The sequence below is a fragment of the Hermetia illucens genome, chromosome 1 (assembly GCF_905115235.1).
Source record: "Hermetia illucens chromosome 1, iHerIll2.2.curated.20191125, whole genome shotgun sequence".
Taxonomy (NCBI): Eukaryota; Metazoa; Arthropoda; class Insecta; order Diptera; family Stratiomyidae; genus Hermetia; species Hermetia illucens.
Window position 1 is genome coordinate 211769862 of NC_051849.1, and position 24327 is coordinate 211794188.

The 24327-nt window shown below is 42.3% G+C and overlaps 1 protein-coding gene across 1 annotated transcript in view; it reads right to left on the reverse strand.

The window, feature by feature from the left end:
* Positions 1-2057: 2057 nt before the first annotated feature.
* Positions 2058-24327, reverse strand: part of LOC119653518 (WW domain-binding protein 4) — a 256433-nt gene continuing 234163 nt past the window's right edge. The window contains exons 2-4 of the mRNA XM_038058189.1: positions 3357-3429; positions 2551-3236; positions 2058-2469 (exon numbers count right to left, since the gene is read on the reverse strand). Coding sequence (XP_037914117.1) covers positions 2247-2469; positions 2551-3236; positions 3357-3429 — 982 coding nt within the window. The 3' untranslated portion in view covers positions 2058-2246. The remainder of the gene's footprint in view (positions 2470-2550; positions 3237-3356; positions 3430-24327) is intronic.

A 24327-nucleotide genomic window follows, 5' to 3' on the forward strand; every position in this document is an offset into this window, starting at 1 on the left:
TGGGAGCTTCTTTTCTATCGGTCTTCATAGCGCAGGTCAAGAAGACTATATAGAGAAGATTCAACTCCCAGTGTATTTTTTGAAATTTGGATGGAGACGGAAAATTTTTGCATATCTTCGACCGCGAAGGGGAGTTGCGCGACCAAAATTCCGCACTTAACTGCTGGTGTTAGTGCCGTGTATGTGATGCAGTGCATTGGTGAACGTCCACATGGTTGTGAATTGCTGCAAGCACGTGGTAGTATCTGTCTCAATAATAGACATTGCGTAGCTGTTTATAGCTTGCCCCATCCCAGCGGGAACCAAAGGCAGAACTTCCTTAAAGAGCCATTTCGGATCAATGGTAATGGATTTTAATGGACTCACTGAGTGAATGATGTTCCAAATTCCTCTATGGGAACCTCGGTGGAAGTAAACACGCGCAATATGCTCGGCAATAGATCGATGTGTGCCCTCCTAGGAAGTGCGAAGCAAATAAGTAGATGTATCCAAGATACCTACGCCGTCCCTACCCGAAAGGTGCATAATGAGATTCCATGCCCCTCAGTCGCTGGAGTTGCTCCTCTTGTGTATAGTCTTCTTGGCGCAGGTGCTTTGAAACTTGACAATTAGGTCTGGAAAATTACTTACTTCCTGCGTGGATCTTTCAAGCTGTTACACAAATTTTTAAACTTTGTAACGTAGTGCAAATATCGTCTCAAATAAACCGGCTAAAAGCAAAAAAATTGTACACAGTTGGTCTTTGGATGAAGCCTCAAAAAATTTAACTGAACTGTTTCATACGTTATTTCTTTATCCATGACTTTTTCGTTCAAATGAAATGATTCGCGGCTTGAGCAGAATACTTGAGACGTCGCGGGAGGACTAACTAGCTGAAAAATCTTTTTTATTTCTCGTTCATTTGGCTGTTCATTCACTTTGCCAAATAATTTTCTGATTGGTTCAGTGTCCAATTATTGAAATAAAGATTTGTTCTGTTCAAAATCTGCTCACACTACATAATCCCCTCCTTTTTTCTTTTATCAATATGCATATAATGAAAGTCCTGTGGGGATTTAACGTGAGTACCTGCCGTGAAGGCATAATCCCACGGTCCTCTTCGAACACGGATTGATTTTGGGACCACAATCAGAGCCCCGCCATGCAAGCACAGCGGTCCTGGTTTATACTGAGTGCAGGCTCAGCATTCATACCAGTGAATGCGAGGCCTATCTAATACCTCTGCTGCAACTAAGGAGTACGGCACCTGAGTTGTACAGCGCAACTCCACGCTTGAGCTCCGAGAAACTCTACCCGCGATGTAGGCATAACCACAACCACCATGAAACTCCTACTAGGGGGCCAACCGCAAATAACCGGGCCGAGAACACATCCTCCAGGAATTCTCCTGGAGCATATGCTCTCAGAGGGCCATCCCGGTTCCCATGGTACCAGATAACCTCCGGTGAGGCTTCGTGGCGATGAGTCCTTTGCAAACTCGGCTCTGATCGCCCTCCTCGAGTACGTGGAACAATATGTATATAATATACAAAATTTAGCAATATCAATCTTTTTCTCGTGTGCGGGTTGGGATAATTTGCCTGAGTCATGTGAGCACGATGGCACAAATTGCCGCTGAAATTTTATTCTGAACTCCAAGCATGCGACAATAGATCGGTTCTTTCTTCGCCGTTTCGAGTGTTCAGACTATGCGAGGAGTCCAGGGTTGTTTTTTAATGCCCTATTTTAAACCCCGGCATGCGGATATCTATGGTAGAAAAAAAGTCGTGGTAGATCCTGCCTCAGATGGAGCGATGGCGTAGGTCAGGACGCCAGACAGCTTTTAGGGGTATCGAATTGATGGACCTCGGCGCAAAACCGGGATGTCTGGACTTCCTTATTAAGGCAGGCTCTGTTGCGCCGTTTATGATGATATGGATATTATCACGTGGTTTTCCTTGTTCATGGACGAAATTTCCGTAGAATAGCATCGCCGTCTATTAGACAGCGATCAACCTTGTGAACAACTAAAACCTTAGTTTTGGGAAGGCCAATATTGAGAAAAATGAATCGTTTTATTTGAAAATTTATTGAGAATTAAGACATTACATTAAAAACCTTCAAAATTAAAATCGGTACACTATTGAGAAAAAAATATCTTTTGTCTTACAGCTTTGGTAAATCTGATAGAACCAGTATCAAGAAGTTAGTTAATTTAAGGAGTTAGATTTCTTCTATTTTTATTACAATATTGAGAGATTAATTAATTAATCATTATCAAGTCTTTGCCTAGCATTTCCTTTTGCGATTTTCCTCTTTTTAAATGTTGCAGGAACACTGCTTACTACGTCAGATTCTAGATGCTCGACTGTTTTCTCTTTGAATTTTTTTGTGGGTGGTTCAGGTTCAAAGTTACTAACAGCGGGAGGAATGTAGTAGTCATCTTCGGGACGTGATGGTAGTTGTAGATCAACTGGTGGTGGCTCTTTCCTGTAAATATGAAATACAAAATATTATCAGGCCATCAATATTTTATGAACACAACGAAAAAATCAAAATATGTCCACTTACTTTTCTTCGACAACTTGCCAGGCTCCGATAGTTGGAGCCTGCGCTTCTTCTTCAGTTTTAAAAGACTCTTGCTCAGTCTTTTTCTCCGTTGCTTCCGAGTCCGTATGTCGGAAGGCTTTAAGCTGTTCTCGTCGATATTTCGCTACTATCTCATCGGCATTTTCTCTGAACTGTTTCGATTCTTCTTGAAGCTGTAATTGTTGTTGGGCAACAGCAATTTCATTGATACGATTATATTCATCCAGTGGCATGAATCCCTCCTTTGGAGCTTCCCAGATAGTTTCATTGGTTTTCACGTTCCAGTAATAAGGATGTCCGTCTGGGCTCTTTGCTTCAACCCACATTGAGCTTTCAGCTTCAGGTTTAACGGTACGAGGTTTGACTCGTTTACTATCGTCTTCATGTTCGGGATCGAAATCTCCAGGAGGCATTAATGGATCAACTTGGGGCCCAATGGATTTTGAGGTACTTGCTCCCAGTACGGCAGTTACACTTCTTGCTGTTAGATCTGCCATGGAACTTACGTCTTTGGCATATGACCGCATGGCAGCATCTTCCATTTTACGGAGTTCTTGATCCATTTTTTGTTGTTCCTTTTCCGATTTGGCGCTGTTCCGGCTGATTTCGGAAATACGCTTGGCAACGTTTGCTTTGTGTCGTCGTCCATTTTCGTGAAAGGCTATACTCTGAAAGGAATACGATAACAAAATTAGATTTTCTTGACGGAGTCTTAGTATTTTCAAACAATGGAAGTTTAGGAGAAGTGATAGTCAAAACATAACACTTTATAGATAAAGTTTACTTACAGGTTTGTTATCCGTTATCCAGCATTTACAAAAGTCACAGTACTTGCGGTCGTTCGACTTCCAGTAATCGGCCCTATATATGGTAAAATCAATTTTGAAATTATGTTTGAAATATTAAGAATGAATTTAAGCCACCAATCAGTTTGGATTTCAGAGACATCAGTTGAGAGTTTCCACGGTCATATTAAATATTTCGGAAAAATAACAATAATAATAATAACTCCGCTGTAGTCGGTCCCTAGCCCGATTATGAAAGGAGGAAGGATAGATAGTTTCATAGCTGTACGCCACCGCAGCGTCTCAGGGGGTAGGTGAGGAAAGTGCAGGAACTTTGAAGTCTTGCAGATTACTTACTGGGGTAGCTATCACCACACCTGGCAGTTAGGTATAAAATACAAGCCCAAAAATGAGAAGAAGGAGAAATTTGAGGTCCGGTACGAATAACTGGCGGGAGTCGTTTGACTGGGTGACTGGGTCGGGCTCTCGTAATGGACAGCACGGCGTCGAGACCGCTAATCGTGGGGCGGTTCAATTTCTAGGCGCCACGATAACCAGGAGCATTGCTCGGCCTACTGCAGCTGTTACGCCACAATTTGTGGCGACCATTTCAGCAGGTTCGCGTAAGCGGCGGATGAAGTGAACTGAGGAAATAAACCTCTTCATCATCCGCTCCTACTACGAAATAACAGCGGGGTACAACATCTTACCGCCCGTTGTGACACCAGAGATTCGCACACGTGCTGTGTAACATATCAGTATCGCTTTACAATTCGCAGCGTCACAATTCCGGCCATCAACAGTACTTACCGGAGCACTCTTTTTCACTGTTCGGCTGAGGTTCCGGGCGAATTCTAAAAAGCGTGCATGGAATACTCGGAAATAGATCATTTCCATAGACCAGGTTTTCCCAGGCTCTATGCATCTGCAGCAACTCTGAGAATTCTATCTTAAATCAATGATGAGATTGCATCTCGATTGTGTGCTGATATGACGCTGCTGCAACTACAATCACCTGTGTATTGAGGTGCAGTTACGGCTGTCAGGATGCACTGTCAGAAGATTCACTTTAGCGTTATAAGTTCAAGTGACCGAAGACATTCACCATGTAAAGTTCGTCTGGAACGTCAGCGGTACTCACTAAGCCAGAACATTGCTAGGCTAATGCTGATTTGCACTGGTAATGCCAGCAGACGGATGAAAAAAAAAGTGCAGTTTACAGGAACTATGCCTTCCTCAGTGAAACACCCGTAGTTGAAATTTTGGGCACATTATAGCACAATGCAACCTACCCGACGAACCAGCGGAGTTTTTTCAGATCACTCAACGAATCCCACCAGAGCGTCCAGACAGTACTGTTTTCGCTGACGGAAGCGAGAGAATATTGTGAGTGGGGGTTGCCCACTCAGCATGCTGAGTGGATCACTGCTGAAGGCACTCGACATGCCACTACGTCTGCCATGAATTTTGCCAAGACGGCCGATGAGTGAGTGGCCCCAAGGACACTTGGCGGTGTGGTCTCGGGTAGTCGAGGAAGGAGCTGAAGGGCATTTCACGTAACCACGAGCGATGGCGCGCAGATGTTACCCCTCCAAAAGGTTAAGGACACCATATAGTATGTGAGTATTTCTTATTTTGTGTAAATCTCCTACAAATAAACATTCAGCATTTTGAGCACATTCGGTAATTTAGAACTAGTTATAAATTACCAACCTCTTTTGCCCACTTAAAAACAAGCAGGCTTCGCTTTTGACGCGGGAGCTATATGGCTATAGGGGCTATAGTAGCCGGTAGAAGATGTTTACATCCATGTGCAACGACTTTTAGAAGCAACGAAACAAGTAAAAAGGGAAGAGTCCGAAGTATCAGACAAATGGTAGTCTTGATATAGGACCACATTCCACATTTTAGTGGCCAATGCAGAGAATTACACAAGCATCCCTAGGCGAAAAGGTCTGTTGTGTGTGGCCGAAGTTTAAATAGCTTCAGAGTCACAACGACCCGCTATAAAAAAGTTGTGCTCTTTGTCCGTGGCTACATCGGAAGACCATCTTTTTGAACCAGATTGTATTCAACTCCGACCTAGTACCTCTATACAGAAAGCAACTATCACCGAGCCCGCAGAAAGCAACTATCATCGAACCCTCACCTGGGAGTTACACAACTGCGAAAAATGAAGATGAATCCTTTCGGAGGCTAAGGATCGAAATCGAAGAATCTAAATTAATGCAGAAGCAATTGGGGAATTGGCAGTGAAGCAAGGTTGCTACGATTTTGGGATCATGATCTGATTGTAGAGTTAGGATGATGAACTCTTTAAGAAAATTGAAAATTGATAGGAATCCTTGCAGCGAGTCTAGTTAATTATTCTTTCGTTCGTTCCATACTTAGAACGAGCTATGAAGGATAAGACGAGTGCGAAAAAAATGTTGTATCTCATTTATCTTGTCAGCAAAAAGGTCATAATTTCCAGGCTTGTCTCCTTAACGATTCACTAAATTGTCTTTTACTTCTTTTTCAACCGCTGTATTTGCTAGTAAAGTCAACTCATTTGGATTAGCTTCTTACTTCTCTGGATTGTAAATTTTGTCCGAGTGGAGTCTGCGTTTGATGTTTTGATTCCCCATTACGACGCGGCTAATTGCTTCCTTATGGCACTTGGTTTCTTAGCCACTTTTCTATACCAGTGATTGCTTACAGTGAATACAACTCCATATTCGCAAGATGTTCTGCTGTTTAGAGCCTCAAATGCTGGGCATAATTCGCACTAATGATATGGTGGTATTTGCCGCTTCCTCGTGGAAATGGTTCAGATATTTAAAAACTGATCGTCGCGTCAGTTATCACCACTAGGTACTTCATAACCCGCTTTGAAGTGGTGGGGTGGTCACCAATTCAAATATTAATCATATACTGGGGTTGTTCAGTGAAACCGCGTTCGTCCTTGTACCACTAGGTCAGGCTGTCTTCAGATACATTTTATGGGGCCGATGGTCTTATTGGTGTAAGTTTCAACATTTTCGGATTGTTTCCCGCCGGTGACCATAGTCAAATTATCCGTAAAACATATTATGTTGTCTGTGAACGATATAATGACCGTCTGGTCGTGGATAAAATCCAGCTCAATAGGTTACTCTAGGCGGGTCACCTAACCCGTATGGATCGGCAATATTTATGATAGAAAAAGGAGACGTGGCACGTTCTGCCTTAGAGAGCCAGACGATAGCGTACGAACATCGAATTGGTGGACCTCATCCAAAACCGGAATGTGTGGGATTCCTTACTAAGGCAGGCCTAGACCGTATACCATTTGTTGTGCTGTTGATCATGTTTACGAATGGGATAAACACAATGACAGATTGACTGGTTAGCTAGAATGACGAAAATGACCCAAATTTACAAAAAAAGGTTGACTGAGGATGGTCTGAAACTGAGGCGGAACTGATGACAGAATAATCCTCTAAGGCGGCCTTTGGATCGCTTTATAATCAACTCAGATGACACATTGACATTATAATCAACTCAGATGACACATTCGTAATATTGAAGTCGCTCCTCTTAAAATTCCTGCACGGCGAGTGCACGCCATCATTATCATCATCAACGGCGCAACAACCGGTATCCGGTCTAGGCCTGCCTTAATAAGGAACTCCAGACATCCCGGTTTTGCATCGAAGTCCACCAATTCCATATCCCCAAAAGCTGTCTGGCGTTCTGGCCTACGCCATCGTTCCATCTTAGGCAGGGTCTGCCTCGTCTTCTTTTTCTACCATAGATATTGCCCTTATAGACTTTCCGGGCTGGATCATCCTCATCCATACGGATTAAGTGACCCGCCCACCGTAACCTATTGAGCCGAATTTTATCCACAACTGGTATGGTATCGCTCATAAATTTTGTCATTGTGTAGGCTACGGAATCGTCCATCTTCATGTAGGGGGCCAACAATTTTTCGGAGGGTTCTTCTCTCGAACGCGGCCATAGTGGCTATATATGTCTTATTTTCGACGCGATCGTAGCCTCTAGTTTGAATGCAATATCTTTGTTTCCATACCAACCCCCTTGGTAGTAGGCGCTGAGCAAGAAGTACAATGAAACCTAGCCTAATAGAATTCAAGGAACTAAATGTGTAGATGTTTCTGGGGCTCTCCAGCAGTCTTGCCCAGTAGGTGCAATCAATGTACTCCTACAACTTCTACGAGCTGGCTGGAATATCTGAGCTGGCAGGATTCTGTTATCCTTGCCTTTCCCGCAGCAGTCATGGTTTTAGAAGTTTGTGAAATACATTGCAACAACTTCTAGGGTCAGGGAAACTCATGTGCTTAATTAAATTAGTTAGCCGCGATCCGAAGAACAAAGCTGGCAGTTATTACAAAACTGTTCCGTGTCTCTGTCGGTATTCAAAAAGCCTCTCCCACCATTCCTTTTTACTCTTGTCATGGACACTGTGACGTCGAACATCCAATGTCCAGTGTGGTACACACTGTTCTTTGCAGTTTTTCAAGCGTCTCACAATAGAGTTGATCTCGAGCAACTCGTCTAAAAGTGGAATGATTAGTTCATGCAACACAATCTCCGACTGAATCTAATCACAAAAGACAAACAGACAATGCCATTGCCAATAACAGTGGCCTATAGAGAACAATACGTTTTAAGAATGATGGGCGCTCAATAAGTCTTCAGAAAATCCAAAAGGTGGCGGTCATGTTAGAACTGGTATGTTTTAGCAAACTGTCATTTATTATCATACATGGTTTCATTTTGATTGTTAATTGAAGGAAGAAACTTTTACTTATTTTGAAAACAAATCGGGAAACATGGGGGGAGGGGGGTATGTGTATTTCTTTTATAAAGAGATTTGAGTGTGCATTTGTCCCATTAGTACTTAGCACGTAATATATGCATATATTATGTGAAAATATCCATTTTCAAGTAATATTGACATTCAAAGTCTTAAATTTGCACAGAAGCGACAGCTTTGACCTATTATAACTTTGTTAGTAATAGTGCGATTTTCACCCAATTTTGTAGAGTAATGTTCTATGCTGTGTGATTCTAGGATGAAGTTAAGGGGGTTTTCCTGCCAATTACTAAAACTTATAGTAATACGACTACATAGTACTATTATTAACTTTATTTGTACAGATATCGATATGGAAGGTATTTCGGAGTCTAGGCACCATATAGTGGCAGACTTCTGATTTTTCGGTTGTGTAGTTTCTGAGAATGGGTCCGTTAGAGAAATGACTCCTTTCAACTCCCCGCACTCACCACCTTTCCAGCAAATGTCAAACTTAAGACCGGCTTCGAAAAGTACTAACCGAGACCTTTTATTTATTTATAAAAATGTACACCCCCCTTTTGCCGGTATGGGGACCCCTCCTTAAATTCGACGTAAAAGGATGCAATTCACTATATACGTGAGCGTTCACAGTGCCCACCTTTCTACCAAATTTGGTGCCAATCGCTATAGAAAGAATCGCGAGAAAAATACGTGTGACGGACAGACAGACAAATAGTAAACCGATTTTAATAAGGTTTTGTGTGTTTACACAAAACCTTAAAAATGAAGTGTAAGAGAAAATTAACAAATAATGACCTCTTGAAGTCGTTAGTAAACTTGCTTATTCTGGAGCCTACGCACTAAAGTTGAAAAGGGAGAGACCTGGATCTGTTTGGTAATCCGGATAAGTAAGAGGAGTGCCAAGATTTGTCCGTCCAGCATTTTTAAACATTTCCAGTCTTCGGTTTTTCGATAAAACTTTCTTTTTTTCTTTATTCATAATATTTTAAAGCTTTTACAGGAATACAATAACAATTTAATAATAATAATTTATTCGCTTCTAATAATTTCTAATTTGTCTAATTTGTTAACGAACGTGATCAAAAACATTGGGAGAAAAATTTGATAATACATATATGTATGTGTTCGTAGTTATATATTTTATTTGTAAGATTTATTTTGGTCTATAATTTGTAATCTTTCTAGGATATTCGATTTTGATTCTTCCCTTCATAAGTATCATAAAATTCCTTAATAGGTTTGTATATGATTTCATTTTGATATATTTCCCCATTTGTTTTATTTTTTGAGGAATTCCTTTTTTTTGATTTATTATTATTTTATCTTTATTGATATCCTAATTGGAATAAAACAATTCGTTCAATAATTAATTCTTGTAGATTTGCATACATACATCTAATCCTATTCTTTACTCCTAGAGTAATATAAAGTGGTCCAATTCGTTTGTGATTTGATCTTATTGTTTCCTATTTTTCTTAAGCTTCTGCTCATATCGATTTCATGAAATGAAATTATGGCTGGTCCAAGAAAGATGGAGACCAGATGCTGTTCCTAGAGAACTGTATAAGTGACCGCCGTCTTTTATTTACGGCCTATATAAAGTTTATTAGTTACTCTGGTGCCAATGGCAGTTCAAATTACAAAAAAGAAACTCCGCGAATTGTAAGGAGTTTTAACACTTGCTATTATACTTTCAATAGTTTAATCCTTAAAATTGACGTCATTTTCAATGCAGCAAGTTAGCTCAGAGTTCAGTTTAATGATATTTCAGCTACGGTCAAACATTTGGAATCCTTCAAGAACAAAAGCTAACCGTCAATATACTGGACTATAAGCTTACTTGCCTTGGTTATATGAAGGCAACGGTAATCGTGTTTATAAATTCTACGAAGATTATAATCTTCTATAACATCGCATATTGGTTCTTATTACTATTTCGACTATTCTCATCAAGTCTGTACGGTTTCAGTTACTAGTTCCAAGTAGCTACATGTTTATCAAATTTGAGCAACTTTATTTCTTGAATTTGAATTTGTTTTTTTGAAACATATATTTTTCAGGAAAATCACTGTGTGAATTATTAATTCCATGAATAAACCAAATACTTGACAATTTTTAGGTATAAGGAAGCTGAGCTCTACAGTCCCTCAATATCACTAAGCCCAAATAAATTAGTGTAAGACGGCTTAAGAGCTTAGCACATGGCAACACCTGCGCCATATTACCATGCTCATCGCAGGTGACGTTTCGCATTTAAATGACATGACGAATTGTGCTATGACCTAGAATTCAAAAAATGCCAAAATGAATATGTTTTCCCTGCGCAACAGACCAGGCGTACGATACTCTGTTCCGGTGGTCGTAACTGGTATACGTAAATTGTTACGCAATAACATGTTATGCTGATTTTTTTTTTACTAAGTGACATTTCATTAAACGCATCGTAAACACGGTCTTAAAGGCCCTTCATCAAATCTCTATTTCTATGTCAAGAGGCGAGAAATAATTGTGCGTTGCTTCAAATAGAAAATGGGTACTACCAGAGAATATTGCCCAAAAGCAAACAAAACAGGATCATAATATAATGAAAATATGAAAGCCGAAAATAGATAGCAGCATCACAGAGTTCGATCCTCGCTAAGAATTCAATTAAAGTAACGATAGTTGATGTATCTTACTTTGCTGATAAAAATAGTGATATGATACCATCATCACTTCTAATTTCATAATTTTATGATTTTATTTCATTCCGTCTTGTTTGAATAATAGTGGGCACTGATGACATGTAGAATTAATTGCCTGATCTATGTAATTAAAAATCTGCTGACATATAAAAGCTTTTGGATCAAAGAGGGATCGTTGTTTGGCTAGAAGATGTGTTGAAGGACGGTATTGCGATTCATAACGATTGATTTACAATATAATGAACATTCATCATTCTCAAAGGAATCTATGGTTGATTGTTTTCAACTGGGTGATCAAATAAAGCGGAAACTGAGCTAAGCAGAATAAGATGGCGTTGGCTAGCTACTCTTCGGTCACGTTTTCACACCGAACTAGGAGGTCCACAGACTTTACTTCGCTGGGATGCCAATTTTGCTCTTTTTTCTGCGCATTCAGGTGGTGCTCAGAGGTGGCGGCGAGGAAGATGGGGAGGCAACCCTATCGGCCAAACCAAAACCAAGTGGCCGAGGAGAACCCCCATAGTGGTGGCACCGGGAGACGCTGTAATCACTTTGGCCGTGATTCAGTAGGCGCATGCTCCAAAGGCCTAATGAGGGCGATCAGACCCGAGTCTGCACGGGGACTCATCTGAAGTGGCAAATTGGTCACGAAACCTTACCAGGGGTATACTGGTACCATGGGAACCGGGAAAGCCTCTGGACTCACATACTTCGGGTGAACTCCTGTTGTATGTGAGGACAGCTCGGTTATTTGCGGTTGGCCCCCCTAGTGAGAGTTTCATGGTGGTTGTGGTTGTGCTCAAGCTAGAAGAGACCTTCGGGCCTCAACGTGGTGTTGCGTATCAACACGGGTGCCGTACTCCATAGTTCGGTAGAGATTTAGGTAATTCTTGCATCCATGAATGTGTGAATGAATGTATGAATGGTAAGCCATGCACTTGGTACACACTGGTACCGTTGTTGCTTGTCTCAGCGGGGCTCTGATTGTGGTCACAAAATCAATCCGTGCCTTAAGAGGACCGTAGGATTAAGTCTCACGCTTCACTGCGCATTCAGGTTTCTGTTAACTCTCCAACCCTACTGTATCTAACATTTTTGGTCTAATTATCTATTCGAAGTCGCTGATCGTGGTTTCGCTAACTTCCTAAAATTTTTATAAATTTCAACATAATAAATGAATATCTAGGATATGATCGTAAAAAATGTTCAACTCCGATATGTCTCTTTCACAGGTTGGCGCCGATCTTTACCTACGGCATCTAATAATTGGTTCATGATCGCCAAGTTGGCGTGGGTAATAAGTTTCGCCTCTGTTTTTTCATCCGGCAGGTCCAGTTTGAATATCCTTAATCATGATTTCATGAATGGAAAATGTTTCACAACAACGACCACCGCTGGTACATTTGCAAAACCAAACAACGCTGTCTCCTCTGAGACGCGAATGGCAAGCAATCCATCTCTTGCAATATTCTACAACAAGGAACCTTGTGAAACAGCTGTTGTCACTATATACTCTGGTGACCCGTCATCTATCCTGCGGTAAAGAAACCTTCAAAGGCGGAATTTTCAATTAGCCAGAGTGTCCTTAATTCAATCCCAGTTGGCACGGCTGCCATCTTACCATTGACGAAGTACTTGTCAAAGGCTATCACCTATCCGCGATCATTGCATGAACGTACTCACCAAAACTCATATGTATCTCTGATAGACCATTTAAAATAGCTCGATAAACGGAATTAGGGGGGGGGGAGGACTCGGAGAGGCCAATTTTTGCCTCTTCTATTAGGCGACCTAAAATAGCTCGATAAACGGAATTAGGGGGGGGGGGGACTCGGAGAGGCCAATTTTTGCCTCTTCTATTAGGCGGGACCTATTACTAACAAGTCCCAAGGGCATGTCATTTTAGAAGGTTTTAGCCCACTCATCTCCTTCACTTCAGTATTGTAGGGAGCGTCCCATAGCTTTGCATTAACTTTAAGACAGAGTTTTCTGCAGCCGTCCCGTTTGCGTCACGTTTGTCCTTTGTCAAAGCCTTCTAGCATGCCGACAAGCTAGTCTCAATGTCGAAATTTCCGATTTCTTGCTGCGGTAGGAATGTCGTTGCGGAATTGTAACGCCTCATCATTTGTTCATTGCCACCCTCTTCGGCCTGTGACCTCCTTCAATAGGCGTTAACTATTCTCCTCCTTTAAAGCCTCGCTAACCACCCTGTCATTGATTTTATCTTCTTTTGTTCTAAATGTAATGAAAGGTAGTTTGGTAAGAATGTAGTGCCCAATTAGACAGACAGACAGACAAATACCTTTCGCCAACGAAGTTCGGAGACGTGCCTTTTCTCTTCTTCGGAAAACTAGCACGAATCAAATGTTGGTTACTGCGAGGTGCACCTCGGAAAAGGAAACTGATTTGTATCAATTTAATTTTGCCGTGCGCTTCAGTTTCCTCTTATATATCGGATACCTCGTACCGGCTACATGCCGGTGATTTAGACCCTGCATAACATGCATTGATGATCTTTGATGTGGTAGTTCCTTCTCTGAACTTTTTGAGCTGTTCTCAGCCATTATTTTTTAACTTGTCGGCGGTAAACAAACATTCTATATGCTCTCCTTATGCAATTTATAGCATTTTGTTTTATACCGCTAAAACCGCGGGTTGATTTTTAAAGCAACACAGATATCTTTACGTTCAATTATTACCTTCTGTTTCTGATCCTGATTTCAGATTGCTTTCTCAAAATTGTTCCCCCTGTGTTCGCCTAATATGGCTCATAGCACCGCCAATGTCGGTTTATTTGGAAGGATATTGCGTCGAACTTTCGGAATTTTCGCAGTTTCTTACTTCTATTAGACTACAGTCAGATGGTGTGATGGCCAAGTTGTATGAGCGTCAGCCTCACAATTTTGTTACCTAAGTTCTCGAGTATCAGTTACGATCGGGATATTTGTGTTGGTGTTTGTACTCATCCCATCGAGGTGAATTATTCTAATAGGATCTGGATCAACATGCCATTTTGCTATAATCCTGAGGCGGATGAACCGCATTTTAGTGCAGGATGGAGGGAACGGGACGAATCCTAAACTAAGGGAAACGCTTGAGTTAGATCAAGATCGAACACTTCGGGTGGTACTATCCAACCAGGCAGGGGTGGGGTGGGTGCATTACATTAATTCAACACCCCGCTCGTGATGTGGTGGGGGTGTCTTGTCTTCGATGAGATCGACTAGGAGAGGGTGAGTAGAAGGAATGTTATAGTTATCTCCTCTTTTGTTCAGTTCGTTATGAACTTCGGGGCTTCCGAATTCGAAGCGGAAGCCCCTCGAAGTATGTTAAGCGGACAGACAGTGGCGCCTATAATAATTGGACACTGTTCCGTCCAATAAGGTTATTAAAAGAAAGGAACCAATTAAAGAAAAATTTTCGTTACAATTTCAGATCTGCGTAGAATACCAGGTACGGGCTTGAGGACAGGATGTCCACCAAGAGGTGTAAGATGATACTCCCGGAGGAGTTTTCATCAGAAGAAGAAAGAAACATGAGTTCTTCGAAACTGAAAGAAGTTAACGCGAGCCTCCTCGAAATAATCGAGGAACTAAAGCAGGAGAAGGCCGCCATGGCTTAGCAATCGGATTGCCAGCAGGGCATCATCAAACAATTGGAAGAGAGCTTGACATCTCTCAAAGGGAGAACGGCGATAACAACATCGGAGCGGCAGCAGCAGCAACATCAACGCCAGCAACAACAGGAGCAGCAACAAGAACAACGACAACCCCAAGATGGAGGAGAGATGTGCCTGGAAGTATTAATCGAAGAAGAGGAAGGCGACGAATTCAACTTCGTGCAGCGGAAGAAGAGAATAATGCAAAAAGATAAAGTCAGTGTTGGTGGTGTCAGTGCTCCTTCGGCAAGCTCACAAGCACCCGCCCAAAAAGGAAAAAAATTCCCCTGATTACTGGGTAAAAAATTAATGTACCTCAGTTCCCCCGAATATTAAAAGAAAAAGGGTTGAAATCAACCTTAAAGAATACGAGGGCCGACAAGACCCTCATCTTTGAGCAGAGAGCACCCGCACTTGAAGGTCAAAAGCGTAGCGAACCTGGTCACGCGAGTTGACAAGCTACTCCATAGCCAGAACCCAATGCTCTTGTTAAAGTCGCAATCGGGGCTGTTCGAGCACTGTCAAGAGCTCAATGAAGCATTCAAGGTGAAGTATATACTCCATCAAAAAATTTCGTTTCAGAAAGCCAAGCCTATCCAGAAAGTGCAGTGCTTAAATTGGCAAAACTTTGGGCATATCGCTTTAACGTGCACAGATGCGTGAAATGCACTAAAACCCATGTGGGAGGGGAATGCCCAAGACCCGCGGCAGACACACCAACCTGCTGCAATTGCGGCCAGACCGGACATCTCACCAACACCCGCAGACGCCCGGGATACAAGGACATGGTTGCCAGAAGGGAGGCTGGCAGAGCAAAAAGGAATGCTGACGCTTTTTGAGAAAGCATGGACAATGGGGTTAGTCCAACACTGCGATCAGAAAAGCATTATTCAGTTTGGGTTCCGGGCCAAGCATGAGACTCAACACGCACTAAGCTATCTTCACGAAACAGTGAGCAGCAGATTAAAGGTCAACAGCAAACCCACAGTAGTGTGTGCGTTAGATCTTGAAAAGACCTTCGATTCCGTATGGTTTAACGGACTCATATTCAAATGAATTAATCTTAAATTCCCTATCCCAGTGATCATACTTGTTATAAATTTCTTCGAAAATAGGCACGTTTACGTCATCGTGCGAAATGAATATCCACATTTCCTTCCGGTCACATTCGGAGTACCGCAGGGCTTCATTTCAGGACCTACATTTTAAAACATTTTCACGGCTGATGCTCCAATCCCAGAGAGCGAAGAGAGAACTATTACAGTTTGCTTACGACTCATCTTCTCGTCAAACCTCCGACCGGTAAGGCAGCTAATGTTATTGAGAAGAATTTATCCAGATCTCTACATGTACTACTAGACTTGGGGCATAAAAATCAGGCAGGGAAAAATGCAGCTCATCACTCTTCGGAGAAAATCCAGGCACATGGGACCTAGATCCATCCACGGAAAAGCTAAACGCTTAAAACTACACATCGGGAATACAGTAGTGAGCAGTTCACAAAAAATGAAATTCTTGGGAATGCTATTGTATGAACACTTAAGATTCAATTTCCATCTTGAGCTAGCTCTCAGCAAAGCACGCGGTATAGTAAGTAATATCTACTCTTTTCATCGTAAAACAGTAGGACTTTGCATTAAAACTAAGCTGACTCTATGTAAAGTCCTTATAGGAACCATTCTTTGTTACGAAGCCCCTACATGGATCACTTACTCGACCAGGGCTGAAGAAATGCGAGTCCTTCGAGCGCAGAATCTTGAGACACTGTACCAGATTGTCGTACAACTGGAAAACCAAGAAATGCAGTCGCAACGCCTAAGTTTACAGGCGAGCAAAAATAAAACCTCTTCGAGAGGCTACTCTCAACCTGATAGAGAGATTCTTCGAAAGAACGGAGAATCATCCCAATCCACTTCTGAGGCACCTATATCTGGAGGGTATTACTATTCTGTTAAGGGAAAGTCGCACCGCATCCTTAAAGAACTATTGTGCCCTTTTCGCTGGTTATAGTGTACTTATTAAGCATAGTATCTCAAGCAAGCCTATAACCGTCAGAAACTTTAGTATATTCCTTACTTCCAGATTTTTCAACTTTGCATCTGGTATTAAGTGTTCTCCCAGATGTCTCGACCTACTTTGCACAAGTGCCGGGCACTGTCCCAGGACGTGTATAGAGGGTTCGTCATACTCCTCACAAAACCTCCAGGCAGTGTCAGTAGATATCCCTAGTTTCCCTAGGTGATAGTTTAGCTGACAGTGACCACTCCCACTTTTGTGAGGTTTAAGCAATCTTTTGTACGCATGGGTTCGTATCCCCCACCCTGGACTGCTCCATCCTTGGTAGGCCCGCCCAGCACAGTTCCCTCAACCGTTCCTCTTCATTTCTTAAGAGTCATAGCCATGAAACCGTTTCCAATTCCACAGAAGGGTTCTGGTCCATGTAAAGACGCCCCTGCTCTCTTCTTGGCTAGTTCGTCCGCTGCCTCGTTGTCTTCTAACTCAGCATGACCTAGAACCCAAAGTATCCAGACCTCATTGGATAAGCCGAGTGCATTCAGTCTCTCAAGGCATTCCCACACCAGTTTAGAGTTCACCTGGTTGGACCTAAGTGCCTTGATCGCTGCTTGGCTGTCGGTGGGAATAGCAATGTTCTGCCCCCTGTAGTTCCTTTGGAGATTAAAGGAGGCACATCTGTCTATGGCGTATATTTCCGCATGGAATACGCTAGTGTACTAAGCTGGAGGGTAACTCCACTCTATTGCCCACATTCCTAAGGCCTTGCCAAATTGTGAGCACTGAATTAAAACCCGCCATTGCCCCCCTCTTCAACATTCCTTGCCTGGTAGGGGTACAATGCGCGACAATAAATAGCACAACTGAAAATTTCTCATTATTTCCTAAATTACTGGAAGCAGCTCAGTAAGATATTCTACAAAGTGGGTCGGCATAGACTAAAATTGAGAGAAAATAAATGATTTTATCATTCATCCATATTCCACTAACTCAACAATTCAATTTCGCTTTAGCATTTCATGGTCAACGGGAGCTGCAGAAATCAGCAGCTAGGATTATAGGGAAAAATTCCGGACCCGGAGTAAAAATTATGCAGGTCCTCCTCCAGTTTAAAAATACAAAATAACAAAATATTTCTAGCCCCTTGGGAAAACGACAAGTCTAGGGGCAGTTAGCTCCTTCCTTGGCTTCCGAAGCCAAGTTGGCCGGAAGTTAAGTTGGCTCGAAGCCAACCCCACTAAGCAGATGGGGTGATTCTGCAAGTGCTTGTGAGTTGTAAGCAGAGAGACAAAATCCTGACCTGTAGTGAAAATTAAGGGTTCCACCTTGAAATTGAATAGAAAATCCAATTTTAATAAAATTTCTGTATCTCTCTCCTCCACTCCACCAAAAAATTGTAGGCCAGTGGCAATCACTGCTTTCCCCTTCCTCTGGACGGGTCTGCTTCCAAACAACCTTCATGATTTTCAGTTCTTGTTTTTCCATCATTTCATTGATTTTCTCCATGAACATGAGTGAACACCAATTTATGTTTTATAAAATTAACAAATGGATTACTCTCAAGACCATTCGACATCAACAACGGTCTACGACAAGGGGATGCGCTATCATGCGTCCTCTTTAACCTGGCCCTTGAGAAAGAGACCCGTGATGCTGACGTAAATGCAAGAGGTACGATCCTCTTCAAGTCCACCCAACTACTGGCCCATGCTGACGATATCGACATCATGGGAAGAACCACCCGAGGCGTACAAACTGCCTTCATCCAGATCGAGCAGGCGGCGCGAGATCCTGGGCTGCACATCAATGAAGGCAAGACAAAATATATGGTGGCAACGTCAGCACCGAAGACGAATCAACCAACAACACCAAACCGCGCTGGTCAAACACGAAGAATAAGGATAGGAGAATACAACTTTGAGACCGTTGACAATTTCTCCTATCTAGGGTCGAAAATCACAACCGATAACAGCTACGATGAGGAAATCCGCGCACGGTTGTTGTCAGCCAACAGAACCTATTTCAGCTTACAAAGACTGTTCCGCTCGAAATGTCTCACCATAGGGTCAAAGCTCTTACTGTACAAGACTATGATCTTGCCAGTCCTTATGTATTCCTCGGAAACTTGGGTTCTTAGCAAGAAAAATTGCGAACTCTTGGCCGCGTTCGAGAGAAGAATCCTCCGAAGAATTTTTGGCCCCCTACATGAGGATGGACGATTCCGTAGCCTACACAATGACGAAATCTATGAGCGATACCATGACCGTCCGGTTGTGGACAAAATCCGGCTCAATAGGTTACGGTGGGCGGGTCACTTAATCCGTATGGATGAGGATGATCCCACCCGGAAAGTCTATAAGGGCAATATCTATGGTAGAAAAAGAAGACGAAGCAGACCCTGTCTAAGATGGAGCGATGGCGTAGGTCAGGACGCCAGACAGCTTTTAGGGATATCGAATTGGTGGACCTCGGCGCAAAATCGGGATTTTTGGAGTTCCTTATTAAGGCAGGCCTAGACCGGATACCGGTTGTTGCGCCGTTGATGATGATGAAGAAATGTGTGACACCTTTTCCAACTTTGGTTACAGCTTGATGATCTTGTTTTATAGCATACTTCACACTTTTTTGTCCAGAAAACTAGAGGCAATTTGCAAATCCAATTCATCCTTTTAGAAGTAGGCCTGCAGAGAGAAGAGGGAGGGGGGGGGGGAGTATGCTTTCCCTCAATTCCGGTGTATTATCGGAAGTCTGCAATGGAGTCTATGTAATGGTTTTCATTCTGGACTCCAATTTTGACTCTACGGCCCTGAGTATAAGACGTCCGACGAGGACAGAGAATTGGAAATATTTGATGATATTCTCTTGGGCATTCTTGAATCTCCTTTCCTCAATGATCATAGATAACGATAAGGGACTGCAAGCAAGTTCAATCTAATCTAGGAAACATATCAGTAAATACCTCATTACTAAAAACTTTACACATTGTCATAGGGCACAATTCAATTTATCAATTTATGTGACAAGCAGAGTTATCAGTGAAAGTTTCCATACATGGAGAAATATTCGCGCACGCCAAATGCAATCGAAGTATCTATTCTTGATAAGATAACATATTTAATTCATACAACAATTTTAATATTTCATTAATGATATTAAAAATAAAGGTCGTTTTCTATTTGTAGTAACAGAACACAGCCCGACACTTTTTTTTGTATCTATACCACCGACACGGCACGAAAAAAAATTTAAATTTAATTCATAAGACGATCGATAACGACAAAATATTTCTTTGTGGACTTGTGAGATATACATTTTGAAGCTACAATTTTCATGTTCATTCTAAACAAACAAAGATTGAGTATTATCATCTATGTTCATATTTATATGCATCTGAATTGTATATTGGCGTTTACAACGAAAGTACATATGTGCACCTCATCAATGAAAAACGACCTCAAAATCAACACAAATCCTGGCAAAATTTGTTGCCAACTTGTATGCGACAGGGGAGTCGGATGACCGCTATTGAGTTGTTGTATTTGGACAAAGTTGCGTTCTAATATAGGAACCCAATGGGGGCGATTCGAAACTCAGCGGTAATATGATAGTGGGCAACAGATCGGCAACAAGGATGTTGCCAGGTTAAATTGCTTTTTAAATAAATATGATCCCAAAAAATTCCAAATATAAATGGTTCTGTAGAGGATAATATTGCATTTCAAATATATGTTTCGAAAGAACCAGTTTTTGGTTCCATTTTTATGAGAAATGAATGATATGATTATAAATGATTGAGTCGAGATTACTTTCAAATCAAATTCACTTAATTTTTTCGAATATATCTATATATATACAAATAAATGGTAACTAAACTAAGGACAACTATGGATATATACTGCACACATCAGGAATGTTACAAAGGACAATTTGCCAATATATTCTTTTAATTTGTTGATACAAATCATGTACATATTTATAAATATTAACAAACATAGGAAGTGAATGATAAAAGTAAGTACAATATATATTTGCATCTTTTGCTAATTCCATAGTATCTCGTTTTGCTTCATACAATTACAATTGATTATATACAACAATTTTCTACCCCTACGTATAACGAATGTACATATGTTCCAGTATTCCAACCATATAATCCCGAAAACTTGTTATTGAAGTGGAAAAAGGCCACAAAAAGGAGCTAATGATGATCTTTTCCTTTGATTCTGTTGAACAAGTTATTGAATGACGACAAGAGCAAAGATGCTTATAAATCATGTATCAAAGATTTTTTGCTTCGTGTACTTAGATGCGAATCTGAGGGACAGTGATAAGACATGTTCGTCCTGATGATAGCCTGGATGTTTTCTAGCTCTTTTTCTCACTTGTAGTAGGTTTTATTAGGGTTAGTCTTTGGAACAAAATAGGTTAATGAAGTGCCTAGGGAAAGTGGGGCTACTTTGTTATGGGAAGTTAATATTGTTATTATTGGCAATAATGTAATTTCAAGCCTTGTTAGACTAACAGTCTGTTTAGTTTCGGAGCTTGCATGCAATACATTCGTAGAAAACCACATCTCTCCAGTTTTGAAAAGAGTTAATATTATTATTGGATTTTTTGCAACAGACGGCGTTAGCATAGTTTTGTTTGCGAACGCGACAGCGATCGCCACGGGGTCTAAGAGCGAGGGAAGTCATGCCGATCCATACAAGGGATTATTTCAGACAGAAGACACATAGACTCTTGTCATGACTATCGTGGCGCGTTTCCACTCCTCGCACAGCGTACGAAGCCGTCGGCGAATAAAGGTGTCCAAATCAACCGCCAGTGTTTTAATTTGATGGGAATCCAAGTACCCATATTTGAACGATTGAGGCAATTTAGAAAAAGTTCCAACCACCTCTGGAATGGAAGAACATAAAAATTGCACGGGTTTGCAAGAAAGACAAAGATCCCTTGGAGGTAGTAAACTACAGACCTATTTCTCTAATTAACGTGTTTGCAAAAATGGTGAAGGCGAGACTCACATTGTTTATGGAAACTGATGAGCCATCTTTCATCTTCATGTATAATTATCGTAAGCTGTACCAGGGAACTTAGCTTTCTCTGATGTAGCTTACCAGGATTTCGTGGGGACAACTAAAAACACAACAACAACAAATTGAGTAATTTGGCGATTTGGACCTTCTGATTTAAATGCTGGGCCTGCGAAGACATAGCCGTGGTTTGCAAAGGGCATGATAGAAGCGCTTTGTTTTACAAATCCGGCAAACCCTGGCACAAAGCGAAGGCTTGCGCACGGAAAAAATGCTGTGTTCTTTGCAAGAATGATAGTCTTCAGAAAGAAAAGAAAGGTGTCAGGTCTTCAAAGAAGAGTTGCAAAAAGTGAAAAATTAGCCATCATGATTCACTTCCTGCAAGTGAGCATGCATAGAAATGCAACTTATCACGATCTGATGGGGCAGATGTGGAACAAAGATGAGCTGGTTTATTGTTCCTCAGCGAGCAATGCCGCGAAAGGAGTTTTCGATGAATGCAAGTTGCGAATACGGAGTCGAGGAGCTGTGCGGAAGTAACTTTTTCAGCATTTACCTTATACCGTGCAAATCGGTTCCCGGTTTTTGGAATAGGCTCAGCGCCCCGTAGGATGAGATTCGAAACACGGAAGGGAAGGTTCCAGTTCGAAAACGCTTTAACGCCACAGCCCTTCAATGGGATATGTCTTTTGAGTTGGCCACTAGGGCGGGATTCATTGCCCTAAATATTGCTAACATTCCGATATTCCAATGCCCCGGTTGTGGGGGCACTATCCTTGATGTGACCTTTGCTATTTATTTATTTAACGGACAATAAACAGAGTGAACTCCAATTACTTATTGTCCTCAGGAGGAGGAGAAAGCAATAATCTTTTAAATCAATACACGATCTTGCGCGATAAATACTTCTGGCCATCCATGAACGAGGACGTAAACTCTTGGATCAGACAATGCATCGCATGCCAGAAGCGCAAGGTCAACAAGCACGTTCAAAAGGAAGTAGGTATATTCCTTAGGCCAACCAAGCGCTTCCACACCGTCCATCTCGACATCGTCCGCCCTTTGCGAGACTCGCACGGATTTAAGTATTGCTTCACAATCATCGACATGTTTACGCGGTGGCCTGAAGCAATACCTCTGTCTGATATTGCGGCACAATCATGTGCCGAGTCCCTCTGTCGAGAGTGGATTCCGCGCTTTGGTGTTCCAGCCGTTATCATCACGGACCAGGGAATGCAATTCGAATGTACACTTTTCGCGGAGTTAGGAAAGCTCCTGGGTTTCAAACGGCATAGGACTACTGCATACTATTCACAGTCCAATGGTATGCTGGAACTTTGGCACCGGAGGCTGAAGGTCGCCTTAATGGCTCGCGACGATCCGTCGTAGTCGCGGTCCTTGCCTTTCGTCCTTCTCGGTCTCCTGTCAGGTCGTCAGATGTTTCCACGACCGTTTCAATGCGGTGGCAGAGGTAAATTCGGAATGACGTTCAGGTTCGCGCCTCCGATGTACCACCACATAACTCCGCCTTCCGCTGAAGTCACGCGGGTTCAGTGAAGCAAGTCGCCTGCGCGATTCCGCCATTGGAGGGGCACCGGGCGAATCTGAGGCTTCGTGGGCATTTTTTTCGAAGCGGCCGCCGGCTCGTTGAAAGTGCTCAGCCTCGGCAAGGACACCCACTCGGGCCCGCACCGGACGTCGAGCTTGACCGAGTGCTCGCCTCGTTTCAGAACTCTAAAATCATTCATCCAAAAATGCACCACCTGTACACGTTTACGAGGAATACGTGCTCAGCAGTTAGTGAGCCAACTTCCTCCAAAACGAGTGCAACCCTCATTGGTGTTCGAGTATACAGGAGTTGACTACGCGAGACCAGTGTCTCTCAAATATTATCAAAGCCTGGATCGTCGTCTTCATATGTCTCTCAACATCTGCTGTCCACCTCGAGGCTGTCACGGATTACAGCACCGAGGCATTTCTCAAGGCATTCCGCCGCTTCACTAATCGCCGTGGGATTTGCAAATCACTCACTAGTGCTGACGTCACTCTTCAGCAACTTTTCAAGAGCGGTGTACAAAAATTGCAGTATTTGCGCCAAATTCTCGCAAATGACGGAACCCAGAGGAAATTCAATCCACCTGGAGCACCACATATGGATGGAAAGTGGGAAGCAGCGATAAAATCCGTAAAATACCATCTGAAACGAACGATCGCCGACATGCTTGTCACCTACGAAGACTTCTTGATGTTCCTCGCACAAGTTGAAGCCGTTCTCAACTCACGACCGCTGAGTGCTCTCACTGAAGATCCAGATGATCTGTCTGCCCTCACGCTTGGATACTTCATTAGAGGTGCTTCCCTCAACACCATTCTTGTCTTCCGATGTACCTATTTCAGGATTCTCTCATTTCCAAAGGATCCAAAAACATTTGCAATATTTCTGGGAACGCTGGTCAGCGGAATATCTGCAGTCTCGCACCACGACATCAAAGAAGGATCATTGGTTCTAATCTCTGACGAGCCATATTCTCCATCAAAGTTGCCGCTCGCCAGAGTTATTCAAACTCATCCCGGCAAAGATAGTCTCACTCGAGTGGTAACCTTCAAAACTTCAACCTCTACATATCTTCTTCTTTTTCTTCAGCCTTTGTCCCGTTCACAAGCGGGGTCGGCTCGTCGTGATCTGCTTCGCCATTTGGCTCTATCGAATGCCTGATCTGGAGACAATCGTGAGGCTTTTAAATCCCCATCCAGTGGATCAAGCTACCGTTGTTTCGGTCGG